The sequence below is a fragment of the Sapajus apella genome, unplaced genomic scaffold, assembly GCF_009761245.1.
Source record: "Sapajus apella isolate SASKATOON/1434 unplaced genomic scaffold, GSC_monkey_1.0 scaffold53, whole genome shotgun sequence".
NCBI lineage: Eukaryota > Metazoa > Chordata > Mammalia > Primates > Cebidae > Sapajus > Sapajus apella.
The window spans coordinates 7,557,499-7,572,578 of record NW_022436993.1 but is presented as its reverse complement, the minus strand read 5'-3'; the positions used below and the strand labels follow the sequence as shown (position 1 = coordinate 7,572,578).

The window sequence follows — 15,080 nt, the reverse complement described above, 5'->3', positions numbered from 1 at the left end:
ATCACCTCAATCTAATCAGCTGGGACCAGGGAAGTGAGAGCATGTAGACAGAGGATGGTTATTCACAAAAATTAATGAAAAGTTAGTTGGGACCACATAGCCTTAGTCTGTAACACTTTGGGAACAAAAGGCAAGAAACATGGCTGTCGTGGGTTAAGAATCAGAAACCAGTTCCCTCCAAGAGTGATCTGATGGCGGGGAGGATCCAAGATGGCTGAATAGCAAAAGCTCCAGAGTGCAGCTCCCAGCAAGAACAACGCAGAGGGTGAGTGCCCACTGCATTTCCAAACAAATATTCACTGCCCACAGACCAGGAGATTCCCGGTCCCAAAAGCGTCACAAGTTTTCAGCAAAGAGGTTTCAGCCGGTGCTGGCTTGGTGCACAGAAACTCACACAAATCTGAGTGGCTGTTTCAACTGGCGCCTGGAATGCCTGGGAGACAGAGCCACCCATTCAACTAAAGGGAGGGGGCGGAGACAGGGAGCCAGGTGATCTGGCTCGGCAGGTATCACCCCCACAAAACAAACAATCTGAAATGCTCTGGATTGAGAGCTTCGCAGCAAGTGCAGATGGACCTAGGATGGTCCAGCTTAGTGGGGGAAGGGCAACCACCACTACGGAAGCAGTTCACACCGCAGCTGGGCAGAGCCTGCAGCAGCTCAGCAACACCTCTGCTGGCAGATTGTGACTAGACTACTCCATGCAGGGCAGGGCATCTATGAAAAAAGGCAGCAGCACGACAGGAACTTATAAATAAAGCTGACCTTCCTAGGACAAAGCAACTGGGAAAAGAGGCCATTATGAGTTCCACTGCAGCAGACTTAAAAGTACCTGCCCAGCATCTGCGCACAGAACAATGGAGCTCCAAGCACAGCACTTGAGTTCCTATAAGGGACAGAGTGTCTCCTCAAGCAGCTCCCCAACCCCCATATACCCAAAGAGACACCTCATAAAGGAGAGCTCAGGCCAATATCTGGCAGGTGCCCTTCTGGGACAAAAATAATAGAAGAAGAAACTGGCAGCAACCCTTACTGTTCTGCAACCCCTGCAGGTGATGCCCAGGCAAGCAGGGTCTGGACTGAACCTCCAGCAGTCCTGGAGCAGAGGGGCCTGACTATTAGAAGGAAAACTAAGAAACGGAAATAAATAATGTCATCAACAACAAAAAGGACATCCACTCAGAGACCCCATCCAAAAGTCACCAACTACAAAGACCACAGGTAGATAAAGCCACTAAGATGGGAAGAAACCAGTGAAAAAAGGATGAAAACACCAAAAACCAGAATGCCTCTCCTCCCCCAAAAGATCAAAAATTTCTCATCAGCTACGGATCAAAGATGGATGGAGAATGAATCTGATGAACTAACAGAAACAGGCTTCATAAGGTGGGTGATAACAAACTTCTCAGAGCTAAAAGAACATGTGCTAACCCAATGCAAACAAACTAAGAACGTAGAAAAAAGGTTAGATGAGATGCTAACTAGAATAAACAGCTTAGAGAAAAATATAACTGACTTAATGGAGCTGAAAAACACAGCACGAGAACTTCGCAAAGCATACACAAGTTTCAATAGCCAAATCAACCAAGCAAAAGAAAAGATATCAGAAATTGAAGATCAACTCAATGAAATACAATGAGAAGGCAAGAATAGAGAAAAAATAGTGAAAAGAAATGAACAAAGCCTCCAAGAAATATGGGATTATGTGAAAAGATGTAATCTACATTTGATAGGAGTACCTGAATGTGACTGAGAGAATGAATCCAAGCTGGAAAACATCCTTCAGGATATTATCCAAGAGAACTTCCCCAACCTAGCAAGGCAGGCCAACATTCAAGTCCAGGAAATACAAAGAACATCAGAGATATTCCTGAAGAAAAGCAACCCCAAGGCGCATATTTGTCAGATTCACCAGGGTTGAAATGAAGGAAGAAATGCTAAGGGCAGCCAGAGAAAAAGGTCAGGTTACCCACAAAGGGCAGCCCATCAGACTTACAGGAGATATCTCCGCAGAAACCCTACAAGCCAGAATAGAGTGGGGGTCAATATTCAACAACCTTAAAGAAAAGAACTTTCAACCTAAAATTTCATATCCAGCCAAACTAAGCTTCATAATTGAAGGAGAAAGAAAATCCTTATGGACAAGCAATTGCTGAGAGATTTGTCACCACCAGACCTGCCTTACAACAGCTCCTGAAAGAAGCACTAAACAAGGAAAGAAACAAGTACCAGCCACTCCAAAAATGTACCAAATGGTAAGGACCATCAACACAACGAAAAAAAATGTGTCAACTAACAGGCAAAACACCCAGCTAGCATCAAAATGGCAGGATCAAATTCACACATAACAATATTATCCTTAAATGTAAATGGGCTAAATGCCCCAATCAAAAGACACAGACTGGCAAACTGGATGAAAAGTCAAGACCCATTGGTGTGCCGTATACAGGAAACCCATCTCACATGCAAGGACACACATAGGCTCAAAATAAAGGGATGGAGGATGATTTATCAGGCAAATGGAGAGAAAAAAAAGAAGCAGGAGTTGCAATCCTAATCTCTGATAAAATGGACTTTAAACCAACAAAGATTGAAAGAGACAAGAAGGGCATTACATAATGGTAAAAGGATCAATGCCACAAGAAGAGCTAACGATCCTAAATATATACACACATGATACAGGAGCACCTAGGTACATAAAGCAAGTTCTTAATGACCTACAAAGAGACTTAGACTCCCACACAATAATGGTGGGAGACTTTAACACTCCACTGTCAATATTAGACAGATCAACTAGACAGAAAATTAACAAGGATATCCAGGACTTGAACTCAGATCTGGACCAAGTGGACCTAACAGACATCTACAGAACTCTCCACCTCAAATCCACAGAATATACATTATTCTCAGCACTGCATTGCACCTAATCTAAACTTGACCACATAATTGGAAGCAGATTGCTCCTCAGCAAATGCAAAAGAATGGAAATCATAACAAACAGTTTCTCAGACCACAGAGCAATCAAATTAGAACTCAGAATTAACTAACTCAGAACTGCACAGCTTCATGGAAACTGAACAACTGGCTCCTGAATGTCGACTGGATAAACAATGAAATGAAGGCAGAAATAAAGATGTTCTTTGAAACCAATGAGAATGAAGACACAATGTACCAGAATCTCTGGGACACATTGAAAGCAGTGTCTAGAGGGAAATTTATAGCTATAAATGCACACATGAGAAGTGAGAAAAGATCTAAACTTGACAGCCTATCATCAAAATGGAAAGAGCTAGAGGAGCAAGATCGAAAAAACTCAAAAGCTAGCAGAAGACAAGAAATAACTAAGATCAGAGAAGAACTGAAGGAAACAGAGACACAAAAAACCCTTCAAAACATCAATAAATCCAGGAGCTGGTTTTTTGAAAGATCAACAAAATAGACTCCTAGCCAGAAAAGGGAGAAAAATCAAATAGATGCAATAAAAAATGATAAAGGGTATATCACCACTGATTCCACAGAAATACAAACTAAAATCGGAGATTACTACAAACAACTCTATGCACATAAACCTGGAAGAAATGAATAAATTCCTGGACACTTGTATCCTCCCTAACCTAAACCAGGAAGAAGGTGAAACCTTGAATAGACCAGTAACAAGGGCTGAAGTTGAGGTAGCAATTAACAGCCTACCACCCAAAAAAAAGTCCAGGTCCAGATGGGTTCAAAGCTGAATTCTACCAGATGTACAAAGAGGAACTGGTACCATTCCTTCTGAAACTACTCCAAAAAATACAAAAAAGAGGGAATTCTTCCCAAACCATTTTATGAGACCAACATCATCCTGATACCAAAACCCGGCAGACACTCAACAAAAAAAGAAAACTTCAGGCCAATATCCCTGATGAACATAGACGAAAAAATCTTCAATAAAATACTGGCAAAGCAATTGTGACAGCACATCAAAAATCTTATCCATCACAAACGAGTAGGCTTCTTTCCAGGTATGCAAGGCTTGTTCAACATACCCAAGTCTATAAACATAATCCACCACATGAACAGAACCAAAGACAAAAACCATATGATTATCTCAATAGATGCAGAGAAGGCCTTCCACAAAATTCAACAGCACTTTATGCTAAAAACTCTCATTAAACTAGGTATCAAAGGAACATATCTCAAAATAATAAAAGCTATTTACGACAAACCTACAGCCAATATCATACTGAATGGGCAAAAACTGGAACCATTCCTTTTGAAATCCGGCACTAGACAAGGAAGCCCTCTCTTACCACTCCTATTCAATATAGTATTGGAAGTTCTAGCCAGAGCAATTAGGCAAGAAAAAAAAATAAAGTGTATTCAATTAGAAAAAGAGGAAGTTAAATTGTCTCTATTTGCAGATGACATGATTGTATATTTAGAAGACCCCATCATCTCAGCCCAAAATCTCCTTAAACTGATAAGCAACTTCAGCAAAGTCTCAGGATACAAAATCAATGTGCAGAAATCACAAGCATTTCTATATACCAACAACAGACTAACAGAGAGCCAAATCATGAGCGAACTACCATTCACAATTGCTACCAAGAGAATAAAATACCTAGGAACACAACTAACAAAGGATGTAAAGGACCTCTTTGAGGAGAACTACAAACCACTGTTCAAGAAAATAAGAGAGGACACAAACAAATGAAGAAACATTCCATGCTCATAGTTAAGAAAAATCAATATTGTGAAAATGGCCATACCACCCAGAGTAATTTATAGATTCAATGCTATCCCCATCAAGCTACCAATGACCTTCTTCGCAGAACTGAAAAAAAACACCCTAAACTTCATATGGAACCAAAAGAGAACCTGCATAGCCAATACAATCCTGAGCAAAAAGAACAAAGCTGAAGGCATCATGCTACCTGATTTCAAACCACACTACAAAGCTACAGTAATCAAAACAGCATGGTACTGGTACCAAAACAGGGATATAGACTAATGGAAAAAAACAGAGGCCTTAGAGGCAATGCCACACATCTACAACCATCTGATCTTTGACAAACCTGACAAAAACAAGCAATGGGGAAAGGATTCCCTCTTTAATAAACTGTGTTGGGAAAACTGGCTAGCAGTGTGCAGAAAGCAAAAACTGGACTCCTTTCTGACACCTTACAGTAAAGTTAACTCCAGATGGACTAAAGACTTAAACATAAGCTCTAACACCATAAAAACCCTAGAAGAAAACCTAGGTAAAACCATTCAGGACATAAGCATAGGCAAGGACTTCATGAATAAAACGCCAAAAGCATTGGCAACAAAAGCCAAAACAGAAAAATGGGACCTTTTTAAACTCCACAGCTTCTGTACAGCAAAAGAAACAATCATTAGAGTGAACCAGCATCCAACAGAATGGGAAAAATTTTTTGCAATCTACCCATCTGACAAAGGGCTAATATTCAGAATCTACAAAGAACTAAAACAGATTAACAAGAAACAAATAAACAAACCCATCCAAAAGTGGGTGAAGGATATGAACACTTTTCAAAAGAAGACATATATGAGGTGGCCGGGCACGGTGGCTCACGCCTGTGATCCCAGCACTTTGGGAGGCTGAGGTGGGTGGATCACGAGGCCAAGAGATCGAGACCATCCTGGTCAACATGGTGAAACCCCGTCTCTACTAAAATTACAAAAAATTAGCTGGGCATGGTGGCGCGTGCCTGTAATCCCAGCTACTCAGGAGGCTGAGGCAGGAGAATTGCCTGAACCCAGGAGGCGGAGGTTGCGGTGAGCCGAGATTGCGCCATTGCACTCCAGCCTGGGTAACAAGAGCGAAACTCCGTCTCAAAAAAAAAAGACATATATGAGGTGAACAAACATATGAAATTATGCTCATCATCACTGATTATTAGAGAAATGCAAATCAAAACCACACTGAGAAACCACCTCACGCCAGTTTGAATGGCGATCACCAAAAAATCTGGAGACAACAGCTGCTGGAGAAGATGTGGAGAAATAAGAACACGTTTACACTGTTAGCGGGAGTGTAAACTACTTCAACCATTGTGGAAGACAGTGTGGCACTTCCTCAAGGACCTAGAAGTAGAAATTCCATTTGACCCAGCAATCCCATTACTGGGTATATATCCAAAGGATTACAAATCATTCTATTATCAAGACACATGCACACGTATGTTCATAATGACATTATTTACAATAGCAAAGACCTGGAACCAACCCAAATACCCATCAACAATAGTCTGGACAAGAAAAATGTGGCACATATACACCATGGAATACTATGCAGCCATAAAAAATGAGTTTGTGTCCTTTGTAGGGACATGGATGAATCTGGAAACCATAATTCTCAGCAAACTGATATAAGAACAGAAAATTAAACACTGCATGTTCTCACTCACAGGCAGATGATGAACAATGAGAACACATGGACACAGGGAGGGGAGTACCACACACTGGGGTCTGTTGGAGACGCCACAGGAGGGACAGTGGGGTGGTAGGGAGGTTGGGGAGGGATAACATGGGGAGAAATGCCAGATGTAGGTGACAGGGGGATGGAGGCAGAAAACCACATCGCCATGTGTGTACCTATGCAACAATCCTGAATGATCTACACATGCACCCCAAAATCTAAAGTACAATAAAAACATTTTTTTTAAAAATAGGCCACCAAGCCAAGTGCAGTGACACAAGCCAAAAAAAAAAAAAAAAAGTGAGGCCGGGCGCGGTGGATCAAGCCTGTAATCCCAGCACTGTGGGAGGCTGAGGCGGGTGGATCACGAGGTCAAGAGATCGAGACCATCCTGGTCAACATGGTGAAACCCCGTCTCTACTAAAACTACAAAAAATTAGCTGGGCATGGTGGTGCGTGCCTGTAATCCCAGCTACTCAGGAGGCTGGGGCAGGAGAATTGCCTGAACCCAGGAGGCGGAGGTTGCGGTGAGCCGAGATCGCGCCATTGCACTCCAGCCTGGGTAACAAGAGTGAAACTCCGTCTCAAAAAAAAAAAAAGAGTGATCTGATGATTCAATTTGGGATGCAAAAAAGTTTCCTCTTTCCTCAGGTAGTATAATTGGAGTTTAGATGCCCATTTCTCTATTTTAGTTCACTATCCCCTTTCATGTTTGCTGCTCAAAACAGAAAAAAAAGAAACTGTAGGGGGAGGAAAAGCTACAAAGATTAAAATGCCATCATGTAAACACAAAATCAGTAACTAGACCCTTGGCTCTAATATTGGCTTTTCACCTTTTGAATACATTTTCTCATTCTGCTTTGTTTTTTCATCAGAACTCTGCAGCCCCCAAATACAAATATAATAGTCAAAGGCCTGAGAATTTTGCTTAGAATGACAGAAAGGAACTAAAGTTCACAACTGGATCATATCTAATTTTCTGCCAAAACAAAACTCATGTTTAATCCCTCTGTGTAGGAAAAGCATATATTAGTCCATTTTCACACTACTATAAAGAACTGCCTGAGACTGGGTAATTAAAAAGGAAAGAGGTTTAATTGACTCACAGTTCAGCATGGTTGGGGAAGCCTCAGGGAACTGACAGTTATGGTAGAAGGCAAAGGGAAAGCAAGGCGCCTTCTTCCCAAGGTGGCAGAAAGGAGAATAAACACAGGAGGAACTACCACACACTTAGAAAACCATGAGATCTTGTGAAAACTCACTATCACGAGAACAACATGGGAGAAACCAATCCCCACCCACCTCCCATGATTCAGTTATCTCCACCTGGTCTCTCCCTTGACACATGGATTATGGAGATTATGGAGCTTACAATTCAAGATGAGATTTTGCGTGGGAACACAGCCAAACCACATCAAAGTAGATTATATAAAGAAAAGAACAAAACTTTCCCTTTTATCTACTTTTTAGTTTATTACATGTGAGCATTTTTGCAGAATTTTGGTAGAAAAGTTGTTTGGTAGTGTGTCATAGTTACCTGTAAAACCTCACAAATGTTTAAGATAATCAAATTATAAACACAGTCTGTTTTAAACCTAAATTATTTCTTGTCAGAAAAAAAAAAAATCTAAGACATTCATTTCCTCTGTGGCCTGGGTTCCAAAGAGTAAATCTGTAATCGTGAATAGAAAAAAAAAAGCCTCAGAGGCAGAAAAAGGTAGTAAACTCTTCAAATAAATAAATGTGCTGTTTTGTAATTTCAAAAATATGCATTTGATTCATAATACTGTTAAAATATTCATTTCATACTTATGCAATGTAAAAAACAGAAAATTCAAGATTTGGAAGAAGAGTTTATTCTATGAGCAGATGTCATCTGCAAAGTTTATCAGTTTACAATTAGGAAGGATTATGAGCCAAAGAGAAACTTTCACAAAATAATACAATAAGACTAGCATCCAAATCACACAGATTTACATGAAAGTGAAAAATAGGGACTCACTTTTTCGATTATGGGAAGCGTAGGGGGAGAAAAAGTAATTGTGTTCTATGATAAATGAGCCTTTCTTAGCTGAGAAATCAGAGTTCCTTCCCATTTTATGTACTTAATTTGTGCACTTTCAATTCTATGCTCCAAGCCATTTCTTTCATCTTACGAATATAAGAAAATTAGAATTGTACTATTGAGGATATAAGAGGAATTTGTTCTTGAAAGAAGTTAACTATAATGATGCCTTATTACAGTACTTTGATATAAAATCAGAAAGATACTGAGCTTGGAAAAGCATAATACTGTTATCACTTACAACTACATTTATTTGGGGGAGAAAATATCTTGAATGATTCACCAATATAAATGCACTGAAGCCAGCACACACCTCTGATGTGATTCGATGTGAGTTGTCATGTTAAACCTCAGACCTGGGGTATTATTAGGGTACATTCGTTGCATCTAACAACCCATGCTCCAAGAAACCACGGTGAGAGCCAAGAAGTAGAACCATTTTTTATATCCCGCATTTATTTAAGCAAACCAAATGTGTAGAGATAGGAAATTAATGTGTTATAATGTTTTACAAACACAGAGAGAAGACACAGAATATCAAGACCCTGAAGAGAGTGCATTTGAGGACGCAGTTCTATCATAGGAGACCACTTGCAGGGAACACATGAGAGCCACGGCTGACACACCCATCTATTGTTCCTGGTTTGCCATCATTCAAGATGCAATAGATAAATCAGTGATTTGCTTTCAAACAAATATTACTTTAATGATTAGTGTAGCCTTGAAGGGTTTGTGAGTGACTATACTATACAATGTGATGCTAGGCTTAATGTGTCATTTCAATGCTGCTGTACATTAAGCAGGGGAAATCATTACATATTAACTGCGACATCCACTAAAATGTGAACTAGGTTGCATAGGTTAGTCCTTTGGGCAGCACGATGTTGCTCTAGTCCACCAAGGCTTAAAGATTCACAGTGTAGAGGAAAAAAATATGAATTAAAGCATTTCTACTAAAATATAGTTTAATAGCTGGTGTTAACAATTTGCATAACAGAAGCCGAATTAATAACATTGTCACATTCCGTAAGCCCCTTCATTTGAAAAACACTCCATGTTTTCTTCAAAACTGTTACACTCTCAAAGCTAGTCTTGCAAATTAATCGTCAAACAAAATTCTACTTATTTTGAAGCAAATAGAAGCCAAACTCCACAATGGTTCAGTTTCGATCACAGAACAAAGATCAAGAGTTTCACATCACGTCTGTAATACATTTGGTGCTGCTTCCCAAATGCTCAGCAATTCACTGCATGGACACTGGAGAATGGGACTGTGATGCAGTTTTCTCTTTTTCTTTAAAGTACATCATTCTTAACAGCAAACGGATTACAAAGAAGTAGATACTATGCAAACTGGATACCATATATCAAACACAAAAATCCTATGGAATTCCCATGAATATAATGAAGTAATACAGACAATTGAGAAAATTTGCTCCAAGATTCTTCCAAGTTTATGGATTCAAGTAGTCTAAGCATCATGGAATAATGACCACAGAAGCAACATACAATGCCTTGACTTTTTTGATCAATAGTTGACAGTTAGTTGCCTGAAAAGGTCCAAAAGGCATGGAATACTTCAGAAAGAGACTTTTATTTTAACTTCCTTTTTAGTTTACATAGCTTCTTACTTAACTAAAAGCTCTCCCACCTCCATATCACATCACTCAAAACAACCACAATCTAGCCACTTTCAGATTATCAGAAGCAAATCACAAAGGTATAATTAATTTATGAAGTGAAGTTCATCTTATGTAGTGAATCCAGCCTCATAATTATTCTATTTTACAATAGGTATTTTAAATCCCAAATCTAAAGTTAATGTTTATATAGCTCAACTCTATAAATCCACAAAGAACCTTTCAGAAATAGATGGAAGAAGTTAGCATTTTCTAAAGTCCTAAACCTTTAGAGATAAAATACAATCAGCTAACACCTTAAATATGTCAGGAGCATCCCACTTCCCTACCACAAAAATATCAATCATGTGTAATAAAATATTACTATAGAATAGGCAGCAACTTGCTTGCTTGGTTTTCTTTCCAAGACCATACTAGATAAAGAAGAGTAATCAAAAAGGCACCTATATTTGTATATATCTGTATTATAATTTTGGTATACATTTTATCCACTTTCTATAGGGATGTGTTATTAAAGATTACACACGTTTTCTTCATCTTTTCATTGAAAACATTCCACTGGAGATCGATGAACCTGAAAAGGAGGTACACCCTTTGAACTTCCACTATCCTTTTAGAAGTCTTGTTCCTCATTCCCAGAATGTTGTCAAGCTCAGCACAGAGATAAGGAAAGACTGTGGCACACTGGAAAAACCAGATCTGCATCTTCTTCAAGAAATGAGCCCAGTGGCCAGAGAAGGGCTGGTCTAATCATCTTCTAATCTCATCCATATTCCTACAAGGTGCTTGTGGAAACTGTGCTTACAAATGCCTGTGTGGTCTGTGGATGTCGGGGAGACCTGGGATTATCAACAGCCTCCTTCATGGATATCTGACAAGCATATAAATATTTCACACTGAACTACACTGCAAGTGTGTAAACAATAACAAGAAGACATGAAGGATTCATTTTGCCATAGGTTAGAAATAGAAAGCTTTCTAGAGAACAAGAATTATTAGTAAAAATGTATACTACAAAAGCTTACACAAAAGCAATATATTCTGTTGCTATACTTTGCACAAGAGAGAATATAATTTTGTTTTCAGAACCTTTTAAAAGTGTATCAAACTGTTCCTTGTGCTTCTGTCAGGCTTGAGAACACATCGAACTTAGAAAGGCAGGTGCATGCTCTCTGTGCTTGGGTGTTTACACAGTCATCTTTAACTCAATATTTAAAAATCTTCTTTAGCTGTCAGCTTTATGCACGAGATACCTGTTGCCAAATTGAAGGTGGGAGGGAAGCACATGAAAAGTGGAAAAGTTGCTCAAGCATGTAATTTTTTTAAATGATGCTTTTAAAAATAGCACTTTGGTTTTATACATACATTTTTCCAATATTTCTCCTGAGATGCTTAATATCCTGACACACTTTATTAACAATTGCCAACACTACCAAATTATGGCCTCATGAGCATGCAACGTCTTGTTCAGCTTTAGTCTTCATTGTAAAATAACTACCCTCTAGTTAAATTCTGATCAGATCTTAATTCCTAAAGGCTTGAAGCAGAAATATCTTGCTATGCAAACATTATTACGTGAAGCTTAAAATTTTAAGAGACTTATTCCTCAGATAAGTATTTACTTTTATATTCAGTGAATCTGGTTTTGAAGCCAGTGGATGAAACTACTTTCTTGATTACAAGCATTATTTCAAGTCAGTTTTCATTGTGCTTCCTATAGATGTGCTATTTATCTAAAATTGTACCTGTCCTACATTTAGTCTAAAAATTTAATCAACTGTTCTTTTTTTATAATCACAAAAAGATGGCCTGCCTGGGTGAAATGTAAATATAAACTTAGTAAAATAAAATTGAGCAGATGTTTTATCCTCAGCTTTAATGACAGCTTTTTTGCAAAAAATATTGCAAGTTCAGCTTATCTTTGTAGGTTTGTGTATAATATACGAAAACAGATATGGGGTTTTATCACTTTAATTGCGACTGGCCATTTCAATGAGGGGAAATCAGTCAAGCTGGTTATCTGGTAACCTGCAAAACCCCCTTAAAAGAAGTCTGTAGTTATTTGCCTGAATTTATTTTTTAAACTTTATGTCAGTGGCATATAGAAGCAGCTTCAGTGTAATAAAGCTTATTTGCTCTTTTAGCCTCACAAAATGAAATCACAGATTTTCAAAAGCATGTGCTAACTTTCCTAAAGTGTAAATAAATTAGCTGTGGCCTTTGGACTAGTAAACATTTCCTTAAAAGATGTTTGCAGGACGTTTTGTTAATTTCCTTAAACGTAACATATAAGGCAGATATCCCCAAGACCCATATATGTTAGTACATTTTTGCAATTTTTCTTTTTCAGTTTTATCTTAACTGTGAAGTCAGACCCTAAATGAATGCTACCCTGTTGCAGGTCACAATAAAGGGTATAATCAGAAAAACACTGGATGGCTGATGGGCACCAGTAGCTCAATGGCCTTGACTGCAGGCTCTGGAGGAAATTTCAAGACCCATCAGCAAGGGCTGCACTGGTGGCTGTGAATCCAGCAAAAGCCTGCAAAGTCACTTATTCGAAAATCAAAACACGACAACAATTTCTTTCTTAGAAAACAGCCTCTTGGGCTGGTACTGAAAAATCTCTGATGACATTCTTGTTTCATTCCCTTGAAGGTGATTTAGAAAATAAAAGCCAGAAAACGGGAAAGGACATCTTTTGATTAACCACTTTCAGTGGCTAGATTTCCATTCCAGAATTTGAATACCATTTTCCAAAAGAAGACACCAGATCTTCTCTGTTTGGAACTGGCAACTGTCTGCTGGGTATTTTTCCAGTCACACTCCAGCTTCCATTGCTTCATTGGCTCCTGTTACATTTTCTTCAGTTTGAAATCAGTGGTGGCATTAAGTTAATGAAAGCTGTTCAATGGAACACCTAAATCGCTTATTTACTAGAGTATACATGATATTTCCTAAGGTGTAAATCCTTCATAACTAGAGTGCAATGCAGCAGGGAAATCTCAAGCAACTTTTCCAAGTATGTTTTTCTCTTGAGCTGGTAACTAGAGGAAGAAAGGGCTTTTATCAGTCACCCTTTTTGCTTCAATAATAGGAACGGGCAGTGCAGCTGCCTATGTTACAGAAGCTTGAATCTACATGACATGCAACAGGGTAAACGCTACTAGGGAAATTATATCAATGACATTATAATTTGCCCTTTGCAGAGTAGCTGTGAAGTTATTTGGTCCTGACATTCTGTGGAACTGAGCATAGACTTGAGTCCATAGAATATACATGGAAAGTAGGAGATACCTTGGTACAAATGAGAAATAAATAGACCCCAGTCAGCCTAGGGAATGAGAAAATTTCTGTTTAGTAGAAGTTTCTAGATCCCTAAGATAACCAGTCAACATAATTTTAACCAGACTGTCCTTCTGCCACTGTTTACATTTGTTATATTGGGCAATTTTCACTAATATTGGAAATTGCCTCATGACTCAAAAGCAAAACGGGTTTTACATTATTGGCTGCATTACTGAGTTAAGAGAATTGGCTTCTGGTGATTCCAAAGTGACAGCTAAGAAGTTTCATATACACGCTACATTTAAGGGACAATCAACATCTCTATTAAAGTCTACAAAAATACATTTCCCAGAAGGGTTCAATAGCCAATCAAAGGAAACCACTAACACAATTAGCAGCACCAGGTCTCCAGATACAATGATTTTTGTTTGTAGCAATTACTGAAAATGCTGCTGTTTTCAGCCCAGAGGTCATTCCTTCTTCCTGGTACCTGTGTGTCTAATTGTCAAAGGAAGGATACATCATTGTAAAATAATGGCCAAGTTGTCTTAAAAGTATCTTCTATCTTTTAAAAAGGTTAGGTTTAGAATACATTAGAATAAAGCTCAAAGGGCAAGGAAAAATAATTAATTAACAAACTCAATGTAATTCGCTGGGAGCATTCCTGTTCTCCCTGTTCTCTGCACTGTGCCATACATCCAGCCATCATCAATGGGCTGCACATTAACAATGTAGTCGCCGTCTCTGAAGGAGACCTCATCTTCATCCTGGGCACTGTAATCGTACATGGCTCGGTAGGTCCTCTGAAAAAGGAAGAAGGGATTACACAATGAATACCAAAATAGCTACAGCCACAAATTCCAATCACAACACACCAACCCACACATAAAGGAACTATTAGGAATGTTTTCAAACACATGTACCTCTGGCAATCTGTAAACCTAACATCTAACTGTGCTGTTATCAACTTTACTAGTCTAGCAAAAAGCTTAATATTTTTGGAACACGGATAGAAAACTCACTAAATATGACAGCTAGCCCATCAAAAAGCTAGCTTTGAAATAATAAAGCCAAGTTTCCCCCAGCTTCAGATAACCTCGGAAACCTTAGATTACATGAGATTTCATATTCTTCAATGACCGAAACTGGTCATATGTCAGAGAAGACCAAATCTCTCCTGGCAATGTACTTTTCTTAAGTAGGTGCTAAAAATGTTTATTTCTTCTTAAAAATATGTAACACAAATAAAAGAAAAAATCCATAATATACTCACTATATAGGTTTTCGTATCACTGTGAGAGAAATTTGGCATACAAATGTTCCAAATGCTAAGGTACATATTCAATTATACTTATCATATTATTATAATGAGTTTTCCTATATTTGTTTTTGTTTAAGGCTAAGCATTTAGCTAACACTAACATCAGACAATCTCAAAATCAAGTACATTCATAGACTGAGGACACTGGCTGGGACCCAAAGGATTTTAGAGCAATTCAAGTTACTGGACAATGTAGAAGAGTTTCCTGTTTCTAATCGTTGAGCTAAAGACCAAGAGACTATGTCAAGGGCTTATACAAGTAACTTCTGCATGAGAAGTCAAGTATAACTAGAAAATGTTGAACACTGCTTCCAAATTTTACACTGAATGTATAAACCAGTACTT

The 15,080-nt window shown here is 38.6% G+C and overlaps 1 protein-coding gene across 21 annotated transcripts in view; it reads right to left on the bottom strand.

The window, feature by feature from the left end:
* Positions 1–15,080, bottom strand: part of NEBL (nebulette) — a 690,461-nt gene that overhangs the window by 310,883 nt on the left and 364,498 nt on the right. For 17 of the 21 annotated variants that reach the window (XM_032244129.1, XM_032244113.1, XM_032244114.1 and 14 more), the window contains one exon: positions 8,255–14,217. The exons of the other annotated variants lie outside the window; for them this stretch is intronic. In XM_032244129.1, the coding sequence (XP_032100020.1) occupies positions 14,041–14,217 (177 nt within the window). In that variant the 3' untranslated portion in view covers positions 8,255–14,040. Of the gene's footprint in view, positions 1–8,254; positions 14,218–15,080 lie in introns of those variants that run through there. 21 annotated transcript variants of the gene reach the window in all.